Source organism: Glycine soja, chromosome 17 (genome assembly GCF_004193775.1).
Source record: "Glycine soja cultivar W05 chromosome 17, ASM419377v2, whole genome shotgun sequence".
Lineage (NCBI taxonomy): Eukaryota > Viridiplantae > Streptophyta > Magnoliopsida > Fabales > Fabaceae > Glycine > Glycine soja.
In genome coordinates, this window is record NC_041018.1 from 29,124,762 (window position 1) to 29,147,788 (window position 23,027).

Sequence of the window (23,027 nt, forward strand, 5' to 3'; positions counted from 1 at the left end):
TTGATGTCCTAGGGGCTAGTTTGTTTGTATTTTTTTTTACTGATAAAAAAAATCTTACTATCGAGGGTTTAGTGTAAGACAATGAGCTAATCTATAGGAGATTATATTTACCATGTTTTAAGCATAATTACTTAAAATTTTTAAGAATCCCAAAGGATCGAAAGATACAAAATCTGTTTGCGTATACAAAATATAAATAGATCTCACAAATGGACAAATGTTAAGGCATTGTCATTTTTGTTGTATCTAAAACCCTTTATATTTTAACTATGACACAAATCATAAATCTTCCGAGTTTATTTTTACTAATGATTTTGCTTAAGTGTATTAAAAAATACATGTTCTGGAAAAAATAATAATTAAAGTAAACTCAAGGCTAGCATGAATCACTCAAAAAGAATGATTGACTTGAAAGCTCAAAAAAAGACTCAAAGTGTCCCTGTGTTTCCACTACAATGAAGTCAACATGTTTATTGGATGAAGAGAAAACTTCAAGCCATGAGAAAGAATTAGCAACTAAAGGACAAGAAGAATATTGTTCTAGATACAATTGTAGAAGCAAATAACACAAGAAGAGAGTTGAATTGTGTTTTTAGAAATTTAAAACTTTTTCTAAGACTAAAAACATATTTATTGTCTAATGTAAATAGACCTAAAAACACTTAGAGATCAGACTATATAGGACAATGTGAAAATAGTTTTTTTTGTAAAACAAAACAAGATATAAGATCTAAAAAAAAAATTCAAACTCTTTGTCAATTAAAGCAATATAGAAGCACACAAAGAATTATATTGGTTCATCTAAAACCCGAGACTACGTGTAGTTATTGGCAACCCACCAAGCTTCCACTAACTGAACAAAGTTACAAGTATTTTTCACTACCACTTCTGGCTCTTACACTTGCAAGTTCTACCCTAAGCTTGACTTAAATCAAGTATTATTTGTCCTACCAAGCCATTGTTGGCTCTAAACAAATGAACAAAATTTGTTGAAAGTTTGCACACTTACTAAATTTTTGATCGCCTTACAAACAAATATACCACTCAATACTTTTAGCTTTTTCTCTCAAGGTATACAAAGTGTTTTGAGAGTTTAGTACTTTACAAGAATTTACAAAAAGAAATATGTAGATGATTCGTGTCTTGTTTCTTCAAAGCTTCTTCTATATATAGCCTTAATCTCCAAGTATTTGTTGTCTCACAATAGTTGAATTCTCTATTTTGTTCTTCGTCTGAAGTCTTGAGTTCGTTTGAGCATTTAATGTTTACACATCCCTTTTTCATGCAAAGTCCATGCTGATAGGATAACATGTCTTGTACTCCAGTAGAGAAATCACTTCTTTCATCATAGTAGGTTTGAAACAATAGAGCGCCTTTTGATAAGGATCAACATCTTGTAGATAGTGGACTTCATTTATTCTTCATAGGATTTTGATAGATTCTAGGAGAATATTTTCTGCATGAAAGAATCTCAAACACAGAGTATTAAATGCACTACTTAAATGCTACACTCTATCGTTTTATGAATGCATTGTCTAAAATATCAAACACGCAAATAATTGTATTTAGTGCTTTAATTCATAGGAAGCCACATGGAGGTTGCAACTGACATGGCATCATACTAGTTGTCCATGTAGATGCGTGTATATCATTTTCAAGAAATAAAATTTGTCGTGTATGATGAACAACTCAATTGGCCTCACCCAATACCATTTGGATAGAAGACTCTAAGAAGCACTCCAAATTGAGTGAATCACCAAAGAGAGAACAACCACCAAAATTGAGGACCTTTTTGTAATTTTGTAATTGACAATTTACTTACTTTCATTGCTTTCCAATTTTGTAACAAAAAGGTCTTTCATTGGAAGTAAGTTGGGAGCCTCTAATAGGTCACCCTACTTCCATTTGTGTGTAATAATTTTAGGCAATTTTCTCCTAGGATTATGAGTGTTTTGTTGGGAACCTTAAATGCGGTCATCCAAACACTCTTAGAATTCGCCTAGTTTACATTTCTTGCTTACTTTCATAGCTTATTTCCTTTACCCTCCACTGTCAAACTGCCTAGATAGCTTGCCTTTTACCAATTAGTTTTTACCTTATCTTTCACACCTCTTTTAGTGTTTATTTTGACTAGTTTCAACCATAGTTTCTTTTACCTTTCTTTTTTTCAAACCCCCAACAAGAAAGAACCATAACTTAGGAATCAACATGAGTCTTCATTCTTCATCTAGTGTTAATGGTGAGGGTTCTACTCCTAAGGACCCCTTGTATAGATATTAGATGAGTTGAGATCCCTTAAGTTGTGGAAAGAAAAACAAGAGAGAAAAGAAAAAGGAAAAAAAAGATTGGAAGAAATAAGTCAAGATGAAAGAGAGAAAATAAGAGATGAAGAAAGAAGAAAAATAATGAAAGAAATGAAAAGAGAAAAACATGCCTTCTATAGTAGTCATAACTCTTGCAAGAGCCTAAGTGAAGAACTTCGTGACTATTATGAAGGAAGACATAGGTCACATCTTAGACCTCACTCCCATAGGAGAGAAAATGAAAGAAAGCCTCAAGAGGCTAACATTAACCTCCCATACTTCCATGGGAAGGACAATGTAGAGGCTTACTTAGATTGGGAAATAAGGGTAAAGCAAAAACTTAAAAGAAAGTCTACTTTAAAATATTATGGCTCTCATTCTTATCCAAAGAAAGACCAAGGTCTAGGCATCTTAGGGGCAGTACCTTCTAAGCCCAAATATGATAAGGGGAAGACAATAGAAAAACAACCCCTTAAGGCTAGTATGCAAGAAAAGACTAGTTCTATAAAGTGTTTTAAATGTCTTGGAAGAGGACACATTACTTCTCAATGCCCCACCAAGAAAACCATGATTATGAGGAACCAAGACATTTATAGTAGCCAATATGAGGCTATTACTTCATCTTCCTCTAGTGAAAGTGAAGAAGCAAAAGGGGAAGAATCTAGTGAAGAAATCTACCCCCAAGAAAAAGGACAACCTTTAATGTTTAAGGAGGATTGTAAGGAGGTAAGTGTCTCCTCCAAGAGCTTAGCTAAGAAGGAAAGGCATATTGAAATAAAGACAAATATTAAAGAAATTTCCCCTCTTAGACAACCTCCACATTTTCTCCTTTGTAAAAGGCCACTTGTTAGCATTGCCACACCTCTTGGGCTTGAGTTTATTCCTCAAGTAAAGGAGTTATTGGATGAGGGTTTAGTTCGCAAGAGCTTAAATCCTTGTGTTTTATTGGTACCCAAAATAGGTATTATTAGGCACCAAATCCATAAAATAGGTGGTATGATGAATGTTTTGAGTGGTGCAACCCTCTTTTGTAAAATCACTCATGCACCCAACATCTTCATGATTTGTCGTTATTTTTTGTAGGAATAATCAACATGAAAATAAAGAAAAAGATGTTGAGGAAAGAATCCATGAGTTTCAAGAACCTCTGGATTTGAGGTCAAATCCTTTTCAAGGAGGAGAGAATGATGCAATCATACCCCCCAAGGGCATTGTATAGAAGATTCTAAGAAGATTGAGCCAAAGATGCAAGAGAAGGCCCAAGGGTTCTCATGAGCCTAAGGGTAGATTTCGGGCCCATGGGCTAAGTATGAGTCCACTTATCTTTGTACATATTAGATTAAGGTTTCATTAATTTTGGGCCTTCTATTTAGGGCTCCATAATGTAGGTAAGGTACCCTAAAAATGTAGGATTTTCTAGCCCTTGTATTTTAGGGCACCTAGACTAGTTTTGTATTAGGGGTAGTTTTGTAATTTCACATGCATTAAGTGAATATTTGATGTGTGTGTTGAGAAATAAATTTAATTGAATTGGGAGAAGCCCAATCCAATTAAATTTTAGAGGGGAAGGTGAGCATTTACTTGCTACACCCTATTGCCACATCATATAGTCACACTTTGTGCATGTCCTTCATGTTTTACATGTCTCATGAAACCTAAGCACAATTAGTGAAGAATTTTGGGCTTAATCTTGGATTAGTGGGTCGAACCATATCTGAAATTCACTAATCATAATTAGTGAAATTTTGGCTCCAAAATTTGGCTCCACAAATTCAAGTGAAATTTGAATAGAAATTCAAATTTCCCTCCAATTTTGTGTGACACTTAGGCTATAAATAGGGGCTATGTGTGTGCATTTTTCCAACTTTGATCATTTGAAAATTAAACTTCAGATTTCAGAGCTCTTTTAGAGCAAAAAATTTCATGCTCTTCTCTTCCTCTCCCTTCATTCATCTCCTTCTTCCTCCAAGCTCTTATCCATGGCCTCATATGGTGGTGAGCTTCTTCTAGACTCATCTTCTCCTTGAAGTGGCGTCTCCTCTCTCACTTCCTTCTCCATTTCCCTGCTATTCATCTTCCAAGAAGCAAAGGAATCCATTGATGAAGAATATCCTAGGCCTACAAGCTCCAATGGAGCTTACATCACAAATAATTGTATTCAGTGCTTTAATTCATAGGAAGCCACATAGAGGTTGCAACTGACGTGGCTTCATATTAGTTGTCCATGTAGACGCGTGTATATCATTTTCAAGAAATAAAATGTTTTGTATGATGAACAACTCAATTGGCCTCACCTAATACCATTTGCCACTTTCCAAAAGTAAACCACAAACTTCTATTATGAGCCATTAATAGTAGAATGTAGAGAGGTGCAATCCATAAATAACGTGATACTTACTTGCCTAAAAGTTTCTAGTCTCACTCTCTTTATTATTTTTCGTAATTTTAGAATTTTTTTCTAACCATAATATTGGTACAAAGTAACCTCGGCTGAAAATTTTGACTAATCTTCATGGGACTGTAAATGCACATACAAGATAGATATTTCTCTCATAACACACTACAAAAAAAAATCGATAATTTGTGGCGGTTAAAAAAGTCATTTTCTGGCGTTTGAAAACCGCCACAAAATGCGTTTCTGACGGTCAGGATCAACTGTCAGGATTAACGATGTCAAAAAAAATTTGTGATGGATTTTAGATGAATGCTGGTAAATCCGTCAAAAAATTTGTGGTGGTTAAAAACTACCACAAAGTTCATTTTTTACTTTTTTTATTTTCTTCTTTTTCTGGCGGCTAAAAAACCGCCACAAAGTGAGTTTTTGCATTTTTTCTGCTAGAAACTGTATTTTGTTATAAAAAATAAACTCATATTAAACTTTCTCTAGTTTTAATCATTTCCATTAGTTCTATAATTATTTTCATTCCTATTTGATTAAGCATAAAAATTGAGATAATGTATTAAATTTCTATTCTCTCAAATTTCAATACTATCATAATTATTGTAATTATTAACATTATCATGTTGTATAATTTTTATTTCTTATTTATTCCTAATCACATCACAATCTTAAAAATGATTCATTTTATCCTATAATTATACTTTGCATCAATAAGTCAATTACATTTTTTTATAGAATTTGAATTGCAATTAAAAATATCAAACATAATTTCAACATGCATAAAACTTCAGTGTAATAACAAGCTCCAAGTTGAAACATTGTGCATGAATAATGTGTTCAAGTAAGGAAATCTAATTAGTCAAACTATTGAAACTTTGAAACATATATTACACCCAAAAAAGTATATATCAAAAGGAATTAAGCAACATATGTCAAGTTGCATGGAAATTACTGTCTAATGATGATCTTCCTCTTGGTGTTGGCCCATCTTGTCCACTTCCTTCATCCCATGAAATAAAAATCTTATCATGTCAAATGTTAGTAATATATTAAATTTAACACAAGAATAAGAGAAGTACTTACAACTAAATTACTAGTGTTATGACAAAACATAGCACCCAACTCAAAAGGAATATGCCCTTCCTTCATATGGATGTATGCAAGCATGACATTTTTTAATGTCTTGACATTCTCTTTCGAAGTTGTCAATTTGTCCCTTAAACAAGTAACCTCCTCTTTCAATCTAGAGCTCTCGGTTGAATCAAAATTTGAAAAACTAGACCCTAGACCACTAAAGCTTGTGGTGGACCAAAATGCAACACTGTGAAGACCTCCTAGTCCTAAGCAATGCATACACCCAGTGTGATCCTTTCCCAGCACTTTACCCACACTGTCATTAGTTGAAATTTCTATAAAGTTGTCACTTTGACTCATTTCTTGTGTCATCTTGTCCTATAAATTAGAAAAAAACTTTCAGCATATTCAACAAAAACCAGCATAAGCAATGAATGAAAACCATGATGGGAAAAGGGCCTATGCAAGCAATATCTATTCACATTGTAAGTTGCAACAACAACAACAACCAGAGGGCTTAAATCTATAGCAACAACCCTCCCTTCAATACCCAAAACCCCACCAACACCAATAGCAATAGCACCACTTCCAATATATCCCCAAATCAACCTAAACACCCCTTGCATAGCAATTTTCTACCTCACACCAATATCCATACTACACACTAACACACAACTGTGAATGTATGTATACATGATTTTGATGATGTCAAAGAAGAATCTAACAAGGCTGCTTCAAATGATAAGCATTTGCTTCAAGAATAATTCAAGATTGCTTCAACAAACAAAGCCTTGTTTCAAGATTCACTAAAGACCAAGCCTTGCCTTAAAACAATGTGCTTTCAAGACATGCAAGGCTCTGGTAATCGATTACCAGGAAGTGTAATCGATTACCAGAAGACAGGGTTGAGAAATAGCTGTTGAAAAAGGTTCTGAATTTGAATTTTCAACATGTAATCGATTACCGTATGTCTGTAATCGATTACCAGCAACGAAACTTTGGAAATTCAAATTCAAAAGTTATAACCCTTCAAATTATAACTGTGTAATCGATTACACAAACATTGTAATCGATTACTAGTGGAAAGTTTTCAGAAAATCTGCCAACAGTCACATCTTTTCATTAGATTTGTGAATGGTCATCAAAGGCCTATAAATAGGTGACTTGGGCACGAATTTTAGACAGAAAGTTTTGCTGGTCCAAAATGTCTTATCCTCTCAAAAGACAATGAGAGAGATTCCAAAAGAACTTCATTGTCAAATGCTCTCTCAAAAGAAATCCTTGACCAAACACTTGCAAAATCAATAAGGATTCTTACATGATCTTCATTGTAATATTCTTCTCTTGAAGAGAGAATTCTTCTTCCATTCTTCTTATTCAATGAGATTGGTTAAGAGACTGTGAGTCTCTTGTTGTAAAGGATTCCTGAACACAAGGGATGGGTTGTCCCTGTGTGGTTCAGACTTTGTAATGGATTTTACAAAGATAGTGGAAATCTCAAGTGGGTTGCTTGAGTACTGGACGTAGGCACGGGTTGTGGCCGAACCAGTATAAAACTGTGTTTGCATTCTCTCTTCCCTTATCTCATTTATGTTATTGCAATCAATTTTGCCTTGCATGTTTATAGAACATTATTAAATTGATTGTTGTTGCTTCTTCTGCATTCTAAGCCTATCCCTCTTAAGATTATTGAGGCCACAAGGTCCAACAACAACATAAGAGGATAAAATGAAACCAAATCAAGCACAAAAAATTAGAAACTATGGAATTAAGAAATAGAAAGGAATCTCATAAATTATCTCAATAGACCTTGCCTCCTCATTGACATATTATCCATTTTTCTTCTTGTGAGTCGCAATGTACAATTCTCCTCAACCCACAACATGTCCAAGATCTACTCCCTAATGCACTTTCATTTTACCCAAAATGAGGTTCCTGGTTTCAACTGAAAACACTGAAAACGAGATTTTATTGTTTTCAGTTTTTGATTCGTTTGAGAAAATATTTTCATTGAAAATGTTTTCAAAAATCCAACCAAACGCATTTTCATCACCATTTTCTATTTCCAGTGAAAATGAAAACAGAAAACAGCCAAACCAAACACCCCCTTACCATCTCATGTTGTTTTATAGACAAAAGTTTTGACTCACCAGTATGAAGAATTTTTGCTTTTTTCTAACTTCATCATTTTTCCTACATAATTCCTATGCAATAAACAACTTATTAATAGAAACTAAAAAAATTAATAGTAACAATTCTATGTTAAAATTACCTTATATTTCGGCCTTAGATGATAATCAACAAATGAAGACCACTAATCTTTATGAGTTCCATTAGGAACATTAGCAATTAATTGTTCTCTGGATAATGAAGTATCATAAACACTATTCCACAAATTTGTCTTGCCATTCTTATACTTTCTTGACATGCAAAGAAAGCAATAGCACTCAACAACTGATTTTGGTGCTTGGAAATGAAACAGATTCTTGAAAAAAGACAAAAAAAATGTTAGCAAATCATAATTAAAGAGAGCAAGGCTAAACAATTTGGTGTATGCATATACCTTTACAATATTAAAGCAACCATCGTTGTATAATTTTGGAACATTTGACCAACTATCAAAGTTAATTGGGATGTTTTTTGAATCCGTGGCAATACGTCCACAAGCTTATGAAAGAAGTGTAGCTATTTCTCCATAGGCTCGTAGTTGACTATCAAATGGCACAACTATATGTTCACCACGAGGCATCACAAATACACTTGGCTTTGTTAGCTGAACCTTTTTAGTATTTCCTTGTTCATCTATCAAATGGTGACATGACATTTCATTAGGAAATATAACTATAATTGATAGCATTTTTTAATTCAATTTATATTCCTAACAAATAATAAATAGCATAGACTATGCAACTACTAAGTGCAAACTTAAAAATAAATAATATATGAGCCCTAAGTTACTAATCATTTTCCAATTCCCATTTCATTAAATAAAATTGATGTTGACAACAACAACTATACTTTGTGTAAAAACATATTGAAATTATTACCTATGACTTGTACAGTCCACACTTTAGTAGCCTCACGTCCTACACTTTTCTTTTGAGTAGATGCATGTGGTTGTTGGGTAGGAGCCATAGAAGGAGGAATGTATGGTTGTTGATTAGAAGCCATAAGAGGAGGACAAATGTATGATTGTTGAGTAGAAGCTATAGAAAAAGTATGTGACTGATGTGTAGGATCCATAAAAAAAGGAATATGTGGTTGCTGTGCAGGACCCATAGGAAAAGGAATATATGGCTACTGAGTATGAGCCATAGGAGAAGGAATATATGGTTGTTGAGTGGGAGCCGTAGGAGAAGGAATATATAGTTGTTGAGTAGGAGACATATGAGGAGGAAGATGTGATTGCTGAGTAGGTGTTCCTTTTTTTGGACGTTTGGGTTTAGGAGGCATGACTACTTACACTAAAGTACACTACCAAGCAATTGTAATTGAAGATTAATACGAGAAATTAGAATATAATAAAGTAGCAACAAAACATAGCAAACATGTATCAATACTAAATATAAATTTGACAATAAAACAAATAATATATATTTATAAAAACAGATGTCAATGAAATTGTATCTTACCAAATATATCAGTTCATGAAATAAATTAATGTCTAGTTATTCCAACATATTTGCATCATCTACATCATCCCTTGCCAAGGTTATTGTTTTTTATTTCATTTGCAAATAGATTACTTAAATCTTGCTCATGGTACGACTCACTTTCAAACGTAATGTCTTCTCCAACTTCTCTCATATCATACAAATCTCTTGGCATCATGTGGACAACAACACTCCAACCCTTATTTACCTCATCATCAACATGATACACCATTTGTGCTTGTGAAGCTTCTATATATGGGTCATGTTCTTCACGTTCACCCATGTGAATACATTGAGAAAAATTCACTGAAGTAAATTGCCAAGCATCCTTTCTAAATCCTCTAAGGCGTGTAGTATTTGCCCACTTGTTGGGGCAATAAGCTCAGGAACAGAACTTGTACAGTGCAATAATTCCTATTCTAACTCCATGAAAATTAAAAGAACTTTCAAATCAAATGTGTACTTACATAATCTAGCAACATATTGTTGCAATAAGAACCAAAGTAAGGTGAAATCTGAAACAAAGTAATAAGATATTAGTTCATATAGAGAAGAGTAATTTTGTGAGAGGGGACAACTAAATTGAAGAAAGTCATTATTCAATCAAGACAAATTACATCATCTTAGAAACCTACACTACCACTAACTAAAATATAAATACATCACATTGTAAAAATCTGAAAATTCATAACAGAATAAGATATTAATTAAATAGATGTTTCAATATATCTAAATTATGCAAGCAGGCATTCTTACAACCTTTGAGAAAAAAGCATATCATAATTCCTTCAATAACATATTAGATCTATGAGCTATGCGAGATTATGATTTTTTTTATAAGATTAGCAACAACAATTATTTAGGATAATTAACTAGCCATGTAAAGGATGACCTCGTCTATAGTAGGAAATCTGCTCCTTAATTTCAAGTAACAACTTATTTATTGTTCCCTTAAGCTTGAGCACAAAATTTTCCCTTAAGCTTGAGCAATGTAATTTTGTCACAAATAACATTCAAGAAACCCCTCTATTTCCTCTACTCTGATTGAATCCCATGGTTTACAACTCTATTTATTGATACTACCAAGAAAACATATCTTAACAAAACAAGGTTGCATGAATACTACCTGATCCGCAAAAGAGAGATGGAGTTGCACGAACACTTCCAGATCCATGAGAAAAAAATGTTGCGTCAATGATTCCAAATCTGCGAGAAAGAGAATATGAGCGTTTTGGGCACATAACTATATTAGAGTTTGTAAATCGCATTGAGAATAGAAAAGAATGGTATGAAGAACCCTAAACCGAAAATGAGAGTTGGAGTTTGGGAATCCACCATGTTTCGACACTAGGAAGAACTTTGAACCCTAAATGAGAGTTGGAGTTTGGGTGCTAGTATTTTGTCGTAGCAAAGGTCTACACTATTGAGTTGCAATTTTTAAAAAAATAATAATATATTGTAAAGTCTCTTGAAATAGAATTAAAAAATTATACTTAAAATTTTTAAATTGATGGCTGGTAAAATTGTTACTCAATTACTGTTAAGTGACACGCGTAATATAAGTTGGTGGTGGTAGTGGTTGTTAATTTTTTTGTAAAAAAATTATAACATTTGTGACGGTTTATTGAAATTGTCAGAAAAAAGCCACCAAAAAAATATTTTTTTTGTAGTGACATGATTTATTTCATGTTCAAAGGGTCAATCATGATTTAAATCCCGAATCATTTGATTAAAGGATACAACTGCTGTGACTTGTACCAATTTTTATTGTTATTATTATTTTGAAAATTGAAAAAAAAAATAGTTATATTTGTAATTATAATATTATTATTATCATTAAATAGGTGTTTCTGAGTGAAATGAAATAATAAAACTACTAATATTAATAAAGTAGTATAAATGTAATGTTCAAATTTACTTGTATTTCCTTTAAATAAAAAATATTTTTTTAAAATTTTTTTATGTAAAATCGTAGTCGAAAATTATATCGAACCAAAATTCGTTAAATGAACAAAATTTGTACAAGAAAAGTTTGCGTGAAAAATCTAAATGTATTTTTCAATAAAATCTAAATATAAAGATTAATTCTCACATTAGATAAGACAAAGTCAAATAACAATAATTATATTATTGTGTGATATAAAAGAGTATGTATTCATTTCATATAAAATAATTATATATATGTTGTTGTTGAATGATTTAAACTAATATGGAAAATAAACTAAATAATTAGTGTAATGATTTTAGTTTATTTTATATGAAAAAGAGACACTTATGTTTGGATTAATTCTCATTTATTGCTTAACCTTTTCTATTCAGCCTTAATTTTCATTTATTTATTTAACACAGAATTCTCTATACCTAACAATAAGCTCCAATAGAAAGATACCTTATGGTCAACAATAAACATCATCAAGATTCCCTTAAAAGTGAAGTTTTTCTGATTTATTTTTTGCAAGTACTATTCTTTCAAGCAATAACACAAGAGTAACATTATTTGTACAACAATATTAAATCACTGAGAAGGATAAAAAAAAGAGTTTAATTTACACGTAATTGTTAGTGTAAAACTTTTTATATAAATAAATACGAAATCACCTTATCACCACATTAAATTTATGAATTGGATGTCGTAAAAATGACTAAATCTTATTAAATATTTGTGTAAAATGGATTTATTCAGAATATTTGTATATATTGGATTTGTTAATCTACATTCTTAAATAATAATAATAATAATAATAATATGAAAATTATTATAAAAACTTATAGTATGGATGACGTAGCTACGTGAACATAGAGACACAACCATGAGATTTAATTCTTGAGCTTGATTGACAACACAAGCTTGAGCAAGGATCCATATATTGACTCACTTCAGGAAGCAAGCACTACATATTTTGTTCCAAAACAGGGAAAATTATGAACATTTTCCACAGTAATTAAACATTTAAGACTAAATTCACAAGAAAAATATTCGGTTAGTCTTCAAAAATAAGACTACTTTAATTAATTCACATCCTTGACAAATTAATTAATAATATTAAACTTACTAAATTTATATTATTTTTTCATAATTATCCTTAAAATAATTGAAATTAACTTGCCATTTTTCTCTTTTCACTTATTTATAATTAATTTCTATCTAGTCAGAAAAAAAATACTTTTTATCTAATTAATTATGTGTGTTAATCATTTTTTCAATCCTTGTAAAAGAAAGAATATATTTTCATAGCATTTATTGTAAAATAATTAAAGATATTTTAAGAAAAATGCAGAAAAAAAACTTAAAACGAGTCTTATAAAAAAAACAAACAAACAAAAAAGTTCTTAAATTTATATAACAGAATACAAAGCAAATTAAACAGAGACAAAAAAAAAAAAAACCCCGAAAATCAAACAAAGAAAGCCATGCCGAACCCCTCAACAAAAAACCACAAAGGGCTTAGAATACAAAGCCAAATTAAGAAGAAGAAAAAAAGAGAGAGAAAAAACAGCAGTAAGTTACATCATAAATAAAGAACGTAATAACATGAACAAAATTTAGGCAAAGCATTTTATGCAGTAGTTTTGACGTAATCAATCTTATAATCAAAATTTAGAGTTTCATCACTAATGATCCTTTATGATAAAACTCCAATTTTAATTAAAAACAAGCACCAAAACACTTGGAAATACTCCACTTAAATTTTGTCAAATCACGAAAGCATCCAAAAAAAAAAAAAAACAGAAACAGATAAAAGAAAAGAAAAGAAATCTCAGTAGTCCCACAGAAAACCCTCAAAATTAGTCATAACCCGACTCTCTGGCACTGCAAACTCATTTGCATCAGAACCGTCGTATGTAGTATGTAACCACGGTATCGGTGGCTGATACATCCACGTGTCCTGCGAGTCCATGAACACAAACTCGTTCCCCAGCTCGTAACTCGTTGTTTCCAGCCTCGGCAACTCGATGATCTCGCTCAGTTCCTCTGAGGCAGTGGACAACAACAACAAGTCCGCGGTGGAAGCTAAGGAGGATAGAGATGAAGATGACGAAGACGGAGTAGTTGAACCCAAAGACAATGAAATGGAAGAAGACGAAGAAGGCAGGTCCATGTGAGCCGCCTTGGCTGCAGCAGCCTGCACGTCGCGGGAGGCTAAGGACACTGGACGGGGGAGTAAGGCCGCGAGTTCAGGAAAGTTGAGAATGGCGTTATTCCCCTTTATACCGAGGGCTGCCACGTCATGTGCCCTCGCCGCCATTTCCGGCGTGGGGAATGTACCCAGCCATATGCGTGACTTCTTGCGCGGCTCGCGGATTTCGGACACCCATTTCCCCCAGTTCCGCATCCGCACCCCTCGGTACACCGGGTGATTGTTCGACTCGCGGTTGCGTTTCTCTGTCTTGGATTCGGACGACAGTGGTGGCGACGACGAAGACGGTGATGAAGGTAAGAATGAGGTGGAATTCTGGGCTGAAACTCTCATTGTAAGAGGTTTCCAATTGCGATCGCGATGCAGTGACATATATAGTCGTGGGAGAATAAACTATGGTTGAAATGTTTAGGAGTGTAAACAAGCAAGACATCAAATATTGAGACAATCAACTGAACTAAAGTTATGAGTCCGGGAGAATAAACTATCTCTCACAACGTTTTGAATTAAGATTGAGCTAATCGACCCAAGTTGAGTCTAGGAGAATAAGTGAGTCTCTCACAACGTTGTAGATGAAGATAGTGGTAATTAACAAGAGTCGAGTCTAACAGAAAAGCTAGTCTTTTGTAATATTATAAATGAAGGTTTGAATTTGATGGAAACAAGTGTTCATTGTTGGAAGAAGAAAAAGATTTTATTTCATTTGGCACACAAAATACAAGAGTATGATCCCCTATTTATACTAGAATAGAATGACTATTCACATAATTTGCTTATTCAATAATACTGAGTGCTCACATAAATGCTTATTCAAGACTTTGTAACTTTCAACTTTTACAACTTTCATCTTCCACAATTTAAGGCTCATAAAACTTGTTATTATTATTTTTCTAATTAATATCTAACATCCTCCCTTGATTGGAAAATTCTTCTGCACACCAAGTCTTGCTCGCAATCTTCAAAAATCTTCAAATTTGAGAGGCTTGGTGAAAATATCCGCAACTTGATCTTGAGTTTTCACATGAGTCAATTCTACTTCTTTCTTGGTAATGCACTCTCTAATGAAATGATACCTTGTATCTATATGCTTACTTCGTTCATGGAACACCGGATTCTTGGCAAACTCTTGTGCAGATCTATTATCAACATAAATCTTTGTGCTTTCCTTTTGCAACAACTGAAGTTCCTCCAATAATTTTTTTAGTCAAATGACATGACATGTGCAAGAAGTTGCAGCTACATACTCGGCTTCACAAGTAGAAAGTGTCACAATGCCTTGCTTCTTAGAACTCCATGTAAAAACACAATCACCCATAAAAAATACAAATTCGGTAGTACTTTTTCTATCATCAACATCTCTAGCAAAATCACTATCACAAAATCCCACAAGCTTATAGTTATTGGAGGGAGAATAAAACAATCCAAAATCAATTGTACCCTTCAAGTAACGAAGAATTCTTTTTGCGACTTTTAGATGAGGAGAGGTAGGAGCCTCCGTAAAGCGACACACAACTCCCACCGCATATAGAATATCGGGCCTTGTATTGGTTAGATACCTTAAACTCCCCACAAGACTCTTGAAGACCGTGGAGTCTACCTTCTCTCTTTCATCAAACTTTGATAACTTCAAGCCACCTTCCATAGGTGTGTTCACGGGATTGCAATCAAGCATATTAAATTTCTTCAACACTTCTTTTGTGTAGCTTCCTTGTGAGACAAAGATACCATTCTCCGTTTGCTTCACTTCCATTCCCAAGTAATATGACATGAGTCCCATATCTGTCATATCAAATTCACGAGACATGGATTTCTTGAAGTCTTCAAACAAATTTGGGTTATTGCCGGTAAAGATAAGGTCATCCACATAAAGACAAATAAATAAGACATCACCATTATTAAAAGTTTTAACATAAAGAGCATACTTATTTTGACAACGAACAAACCCATTGTCTTGGAAGTACTTGTCAATGCGAGTATTCCATGCCCTCGGTGCTTGCTTTAGACTTTACAACGCCTTGTTCAATTTCAAGACTTTTCCTTCTTGACCTTCGATGACAAAACCCATTGGTTGTTCAATATATACATCATCTTCAAGATAGCCATTTAGAAATGTCGATTTTACATCAAGCTGAAAAATTCTCCACTTCATTTAAGCTGCCAAGGAAATAAGAAGACGAATGGTCTCCATGCGAGCAACCGGTGCAAACCCTTCATCATAATCAACTCCATATTGTTGCTTGTAGCCTTTAACTACAAGTCTTGCTTTGTGTCTCTCAACCTCTCCTTTTGCATTCTTCTTGATTTTGAACACCCATTTGACTCCAATTGCTTCATGACCTTTGGGAAGGCTTAATAACTCCCAAGTGTTGGTTCTTCTCAATGACTTTGATTTCTTCTTCCATGGCTTGTCTCCACCTTTTGTCTTTCATTGCTTCATCAAAGTTTAAGGGTTCACTGTCAACAAAAAGACAAAACAAATCATTTATAACTTTAGTTTCATCATATAATTCTTGAATATTTCTCATTCTTCTTTGCCTTTCACTTGAACTCCCTTCGGAAGATGATGAGGCTTCATTGGTTGAAGGAGTTGGTGAAAGTGCTGGAGTTGAATCATTTGGAGTCAAGGCTTATTCATCTATTTCTTCAAAATACGGGAAAAAATCATAAGTGTCTTCTTTCTCCTCCCAATTCCATGTGCCTTCTTCATAGAACTCGACATCTCAGCTCACAATTGTCTTTCCATTGTTTGGATTGTACAATTTGTAGCCTTTTGAGCTTGCATCATAGACAATGAACACATGTTTCTCACTCCGATCATCAAGCTTGAATCTTCCTTGGTCGGGTACATGAGCATATGCAATGCTCCCAAGTACTCTCAAGTGATCAACTCTTGGCTTCACTCCACTCCATGCTTCTTGTGGTGTTTGATCTTTGACATTCTTTGTTGGGGAGTGATTGGACAAATAAACGGCACATGCAACAGCTTCGGCCCAAAATTCCTTTGGCATATTTTTAGCCTTCAACATACATCTAGTCATATTAAGAATAGTTCTATTTTTTCTCTCGGCTACCCCATTTTGTTGTGGAGATTTAGGAACCGTTAGAGGGCGACGAATCCCATATTTTTCACAAAATTCATTAAATTCTTTTTATGTGAATTCGCCACCTCTATCGGATCTTAGAGCTTTGATTACATAACCACTCTCCTTTTCCACAAGAGCTTTAAAATTTTTAAAAACTACAAATGCCTCAGATTTTTGCTTTAGAAAATAAACCCAAGTCTTTCTACTATAATCGTCAATAAAAAGCAAGAAATATTTATTGTTACCACATGAAGGAGGATTGATTGGGCCACACACATCGGTGTAAACAAGTTGGAGAGGCTCCTTTGCTCTTGAATTAGCTTTTTTTGGAAAACTCCTTCTTGCATGCTTTCTAAGGAGACATGCTTCACACAATTGATTAGGATGGTTGATGTGAGGCATCCCTTTCACCGTCTTCTCCTCTCCTAAGGATTTTAGTGCTCCAAAATTCAAGTGCCCAAATCTCATATGCCAACACCATGATTCATCTTTTATGCTAGCCTTCAAACATTTTGCTTCATTGGTTTTAATGTTCAAAGTGAACATTCTATTTCTTGACATAAACACCTTGGCAATCAAATTAGAATTTTGATCTCGAAGCCATAAACAACAATCTTTCATATGAATTTCATACCCCTTTTCAACAAGTTGTCCCAAACTCAAAATATTACTTTTTCGTTTAGGAACATAGTAAACATCCATGATTAATTTGTGAGCACCATCTTTTAAAGAAATTAAAATGGTACCTTTTCCTTGGATTTGCACCTTGGAAGAATCTCCAAAAGAAACATTTCCTTTCACCTTCTCATCAAGTTCCACAAATTTCTCTTTGCATCTACACATGTGATTGCTTGCTCCATTGTCAAGATATCATAAGCATTTGTCTTCCTTCTCACCATTATTAAGTGATAGTAGTAGTTTTGGCTCTTCAACTTCTTTATCTTCTTTATCATCAATAAGATTGACCTTCTCTTCAACATTTGTTCTACACTCCCAAGAGTAATGACCATATTTATGACAATTAAAACATTCAGCATTAGATTTATCATACCTCCTTTCATATGCTTTTTCATAATTGTTTCTACCTCTTCCTCTTCCTCTTCCACGACTTCTAGTGGATTGATGGCTCCTCCATTCATTATTGTCAAAATTATCACGATCTCCTCTTCCTTGGCCATGACCACATCCACGACCACGTCCTCTTCCACGTCCACGTGCTTTTTGACTACTTTCTCCTCCATTTTCTTTCAAAGAAGCTTTGGCTTTAAGGACTTGCTCCAATGGCTCATCATGTCTTCTATTGAACCTTTCTTCATAGGCTTGAAGAGAACCCATCAATTGGTCTACGGTCATTGAGTCTAAATCCTTAGACTCTTCAATAGCACAAACCACATAATCAAATTTAGCGATTAAGGAGCGAAGGATCTTTTCCACCACACGAACATCTTCCATATTTTCTCCATAACGCTTCATTTGGTTCACAATAGCCAACACCTTGTTGCCAAAATCCGAGATAGATTCAGATTCCTTCATATGCAATGATTCAAACTCTCTACGTAGAGTTTGTAGGTGCACCTTTTTTTACCTTATCAACACCTTCAAGGGAGGTTTTCAAAATCTCCCATGCTTCTTTGGATGTGGTTGCATTTGACACCAACTCGAACATAGCTTCATCCAAACCTTGATGAATGAAAGTAAGTGCTTGTTGATCCTTCTTCTTCGACTTCAACATAGTCTCCTTCTCATTTGGTGACAAAATAGCCTCATTTTGAGTTTGGGTATAACCTTTCTCTACAATCTCCCATGCATCTTGAGAACCTAACAAGGCTTTCATGCGACGACACCAATTATCATAATTCTCTTTGGTAAGACGAGGGAATTGAAACATACTCAAGCCATTGCTTGCCATCTCTCAACTCACAAAGTGTTTCTCTCTCAACACTCTAGAACTCAAGCTCTGATGCCACTTTGTTGGAAGAAAAAGAAGATTTTATTTCATTTGACACACAAAATACAAGAGTATGATCCCCTATTTATACTAGAATAGAGTGACTACTCACATAATTTGCTTATTCAAGAATATTAAATGCTCACATAATTGCTTATTCAAAACTTTGTAACTTACAATTTTACAACTTTCATCTTCCACAATTTAAAGTTCATAAAACTTGTTATTATTATTTTTCTAATTAATATCTAACATTCATATTTAATATGTAATTGTGTTTGATACAATATTGTTTTCAGAGAAAGATATATTTGGGAAAAAAAACAATAGATTGAGGCAAGTCAAGTCAAGAGAGAAATTTTATGTGGAGCTTGGAAGAAGAGGAGCAAGGTGGTTTAGGAAGGCATGCAAGGGAGCAAATTGATGAGCCATGCTTTTATGATTTGTAGAGTCACTTCTCAATGAGTCATATAACCCTTATAAAGCTTGACAGAGGAGGGCCCACAAGGGAAATAATGGGTCACTATGCTTGCCCCGGTGGGTACAAATACACGATGGGTCACCCTTTCTTTGTGCCACGCAAATTTGCTTTATTTGGTTTTGCTCTGTATGATATGCACTGTGCACTTCACTCTTCAATAACCTAATCTTTAACCCCAGCCCCCGGTTTCACCCACGTTGCACTGTTCATTTATCCCTTATCCGTGTATTCGTTCAAGATCACACAGCTTTTCAGCCCAATTATACATACCACTCACTTAATCTAATGCAGTATCTCCAATTTGCCCTTTTTTTACCCTATTGCGATCTAGCATTTTGTATGTATGTATGGTGTGGTGTGTGGAATATAACTTATCCGATGCATCTTGGTAGCAAGATTAATTGGTTGGTGGATTTATGAATGTAAGGGGTGACGTAACGTGATCCCACTAATTAATTAATAATATAATTATGTTATATCATTAATGCGTGTTTTTAATATTGGCACCATGCATGGTTAGGGTATTAATATAGGCTTTGTCATTGTGAAGAAATTTGATAGAAAGCTCTTAATTATTTTTGCCCCAATTAACTTCAACTCAAATGTGATTGAACTAACTAATATAACTATATCATTCCATTATCATCATGTGCTATCATCAGCTCGTTCTAATGCATTCATATTTGGCTGTTAACCCATTGATTAAAGTACTGATCAGAAATAGTTCATTTGTTAAAAGCTTGTGCTAAATAACTTGGTATATACTATATAGTAGTATATTGCACATGTTAAATTTGGTAAATTAATTGAACAAGGTATATATCATCTTTATGAGCTAGCTAGAGATTTATATTTATGTAACGAATTGAAGCAACGCATGTGAGTGCCTTTAAAACTGGATAGCAGTAGCCAGCAATGTTTAGGTTTTTGGACCCTTCTTTGATTTCTTCCCTTTGGCTATAAATTATTTTCCATTCCTAGCAGGGGCAATCATCTCTCTCTTTTGTTTTTTCTTCAATTTCAGGGTCACAAGTATCTAGACAAATTAGTCTGGTAGCTACTTGAATCAATATGTTCCATGCAGTGATTGTCCAAATTCACTATCCGGTAGTAGTGGTAATGTGATAGTATTGACATCAATATGAATGAGTAATGATACATAAATCATTATTTAATTTAAATACTCACAACATCTTTTATTTTTTCTCATCACATCATAAATTTTATTGTATTTATATTTTTTTTTTTACTTTCTCGGACACCAAACAGAAAACACTCACTATTGTATTTATATCAATATCATAAACAATCAATATTATATTTATAATACATTAGATGTCTATCAAACATTATTCATATCAATATCATCACCACCCTTCATCTTAGGGGCACCAAACAGGAAGCACTCACTACACTACAAATATGGGTCCCAACTCCTCAACAATGCTACGTTTGTGTTGCACGTAAGGTGCACCATAGGTGGTTCCAATTGTGTTGCCACGTGCAGATATGTGAACACCCATTTAATTCTAATAAATGGACTAACCCCTGGGCATCATTTTTTTTTCATATGGACCCTTTTCCCCTATTATTAAGACTTGACTTAACACATTACGCTCACTCACCCCCCTAAACACAAAAATTGACATTTTACAAATCTATGTATACTAATTTACGGTGCCAATTATTGAATAATGATTCAAGTAGATAACGAAGAAAAGTTAAGAAAAAAAAACTCAAAATTGAAGTGACATATATAGAGTTAATAACGACACGGAAATTAATTTAATTTTGTCCTCATGGTGGTTGTTTTCTATTGTACATTCTCCAGAGTATGCCTATTAGTGAGTAGAAGTTGACATTGTACCTATGAAATGAGCTGTTGTCTGTTGATGGACACCTATTTGGATCCATAAAATTAAACCTTTTTCAGTCTAGAGTGTCAAGGTCTTAATATATAAGGCTCATGGATACATCAACACAAATGTGCAAAAATGAAACCTCTTGAAACCTAACGATTGCCAATCATTTTTAATAAGAAAACGATTAAACAACCTTAATGCTGACACATATGGGCCATGTCCGAGCATGGATCATCATCTCAAGGCCCGACAAAGGCCACTCCTACTTATGATCTATTTTGGTGAATCAATGAATTGGGATTCCTTGTTCTAAGAAAGACAAGGAAAGAAAGCATTTAATTCCAATTTCAGAACTCGTTAATCATTAATGAATTCCCATCAAATTTCAAACACTAGTCATTAATTATTTAACCATAGAGTTACTAAACTTGAATGTAATATCTTTGGCAAATGGCTCTGTCTGGTGAAACTGAAGGGTTAGTAATTAGCAAAGTCCGAGAAGGATTCAGAATGTTAAAAAAATTATGTATAGTGGCAAAGTCCTGTTACGAAAAACTTCTTTCCAATTACTTATATGAGCAAAAAAAATAAGTCTTTCTACTAGTTAAAATTATCTTATGTATAAATTAAAAATAAACTTTTAAAAAAGTTTATATGAGAATTTTTTACAGATTAGCTTATGCTTAAGGAAGAGAAATTTATTTCCTTTTTTCTTGTTTTTTTTTTCGTATAAGTATTTTTGGAAAAAAAATTATACAAAAAGACCATGACAATATGCTCAATGACAGGGACTTGAGGTGCATTTACTGAGAATTCGGTCTGACTCAAACATACACCTATAAGCCTCCATTCTATATGTAAAGTACATGTCATCCCACCATGTAGTCAAAGGTAATGAAAATTGATCCAACTGTCACAAAGAATAGGCTTTGGTTAGGTCCATAATTCCGACGTTTGTACACTCTTGTGCATTTATGTACCGAAAACCACAATGCAGTTAAATACCTCGGGTGTTACATGAATATTTTAATTATACATCACAAATACTGTAAAATAAGAAGCTGCAATGAGTGTGACACTTTTGTTTCATTGGGTGGTGTGCTTCTTTGAATTTAATTATTCATGGGTCAAAATAGAGGTATGGGGAGTGAGGAGGAGTGAGTCCTCATTGAAACATGCAGCTTCACCGCTTGCTAGATAGTGTCACATGTATTGCCCATACATGGAGGATGTAGCACACTTCTACCACATTAATTACATGTGTTGCAAGTGGGGCCTCTGATGACCAAATTAAAGATGCAATAATGAATATAGTGTATTTGTTTCTGTATTCTCTTATTTGTATTCAACATTTTTTTATTGTATTTCGAAAAATCCATTCTAGAATATAAATTTAGATTTCGAAATCAACATTCCAAAATATAATGGGAGATTCACATTACAAATAAGAGAATACAGGATTCAAATGCCATAAATATACATCTCATGCATATTATGGTCTCTAGATGATTCTGATGTTATCTCATGTTGTATTCACATGGAATTCAGGTGATATCTGCAGGATCTTACATGGGCTTTTTATTCAAGTTTTACTTCAATGTAATTCTATATCTTATTGAATGCATTTTCAATGGACATGTCACGGGGTATGATTAGGATTTCGTTGAGGATAAAACTTAGATAAAGTATCATAGTTATTTATCGGTGTTATTCTTAATTAGGTTTGGAGTTTCACCTCTATAATGTACCAAACAAAGAAATCCATTCAATGTCACCGCTTATTATAGTGGTGAAACTTTAAATATAGAATAACACAAATAGTACCTATAGTAACTATTCAATTGTGTACTACAAGTTTACGTTCATACTAGCTAGCTAGCCTTGGATTGAGATACTGATATATTTTAGGTTCTTGTCCAAATCATATGATTAAATGCTTGCTGTGCCTCCAAAGGTGCATTCAGAATCTCGTGCTAGTCTAATTATCTTCTGTTGTTGTGTCACATTATAATAAGACAGAATGCAAGTTCCTTTCAAATTCTCTTTAAATAAAGTAGCTACTCATGTCTGACTCAATTAAGAA

The 23,027-nt window shown here is 33.7% G+C and overlaps 3 protein-coding genes across 3 annotated transcripts; all 3 read right to left on the bottom strand.

The window, feature by feature from the left end:
* Nucleotides 1–12,826: 12,826 nt before the first annotated feature.
* On the bottom strand, nt 12,827–14,265 carry LOC114393287 (ethylene-responsive transcription factor TINY-like). Its single transcript, XM_028354565.1, has one exon. It carries the CDS (start codon nt 13,940–13,942, stop codon nt 13,190–13,192), a length of 753 nt encoding a protein of 250 aa, XP_028210366.1. The 5' UTR covers nt 13,943–14,265; the 3' UTR covers nt 12,827–13,189.
* Nucleotides 14,266–14,774: 509 nt separating this feature from the next.
* LOC114391622 (uncharacterized mitochondrial protein AtMg00810-like) lies at nt 14,775–15,374 on the bottom strand. Its single transcript, XM_028352606.1, has one exon. It carries the CDS (start codon nt 15,372–15,374, stop codon nt 14,775–14,777), a length of 600 nt encoding a protein of 199 aa, XP_028208407.1.
* Nucleotides 15,375–17,523: 2,149 nt separating this feature from the next.
* On the bottom strand, nt 17,524–18,562 carry LOC114391623. The gene is made up of 2 exons (XM_028352607.1): nt 18,239–18,562; nt 17,524–18,147 (listed from the first exon to the last, which is right to left on the bottom strand). The coding sequence occupies exons 1-2, from the start codon at nt 18,560–18,562 to the stop codon at nt 17,524–17,526; spliced, it is 948 nt and encodes a 315-aa protein (XP_028208408.1).
* Nucleotides 18,563–23,027: the final 4,465 nt, after the last annotated feature.

Bases quoted from the DNA above. Each gene is read 5' to 3' on its own strand.
- LOC114393287 (XM_028354565.1), bottom strand. From the start codon at position 13,942: ATGTCACTGCATCGCGATCGCAATTGGAAACCTCTTACAATGAGAGTT.
- LOC114391622 (XM_028352606.1), bottom strand. From the start codon at position 15,374: ATGTCTCGTGAATTTGATATGACAGATATGGGACTCATGTCATATTAC.
- LOC114391623 (XM_028352607.1), bottom strand. From the start codon at position 18,562: ATGGCAAGCAATGGCTTGAGTATGTTTCAATTCCCTCGTCTTACCAAA. The intron at 18,148-18,238 runs GTAAAAAAAGGT...TTTGGCAACAAG, and splicing joins CCCTTGAAGGTGTTGATAAG to GTGTTGGCTATTGTGAACCA.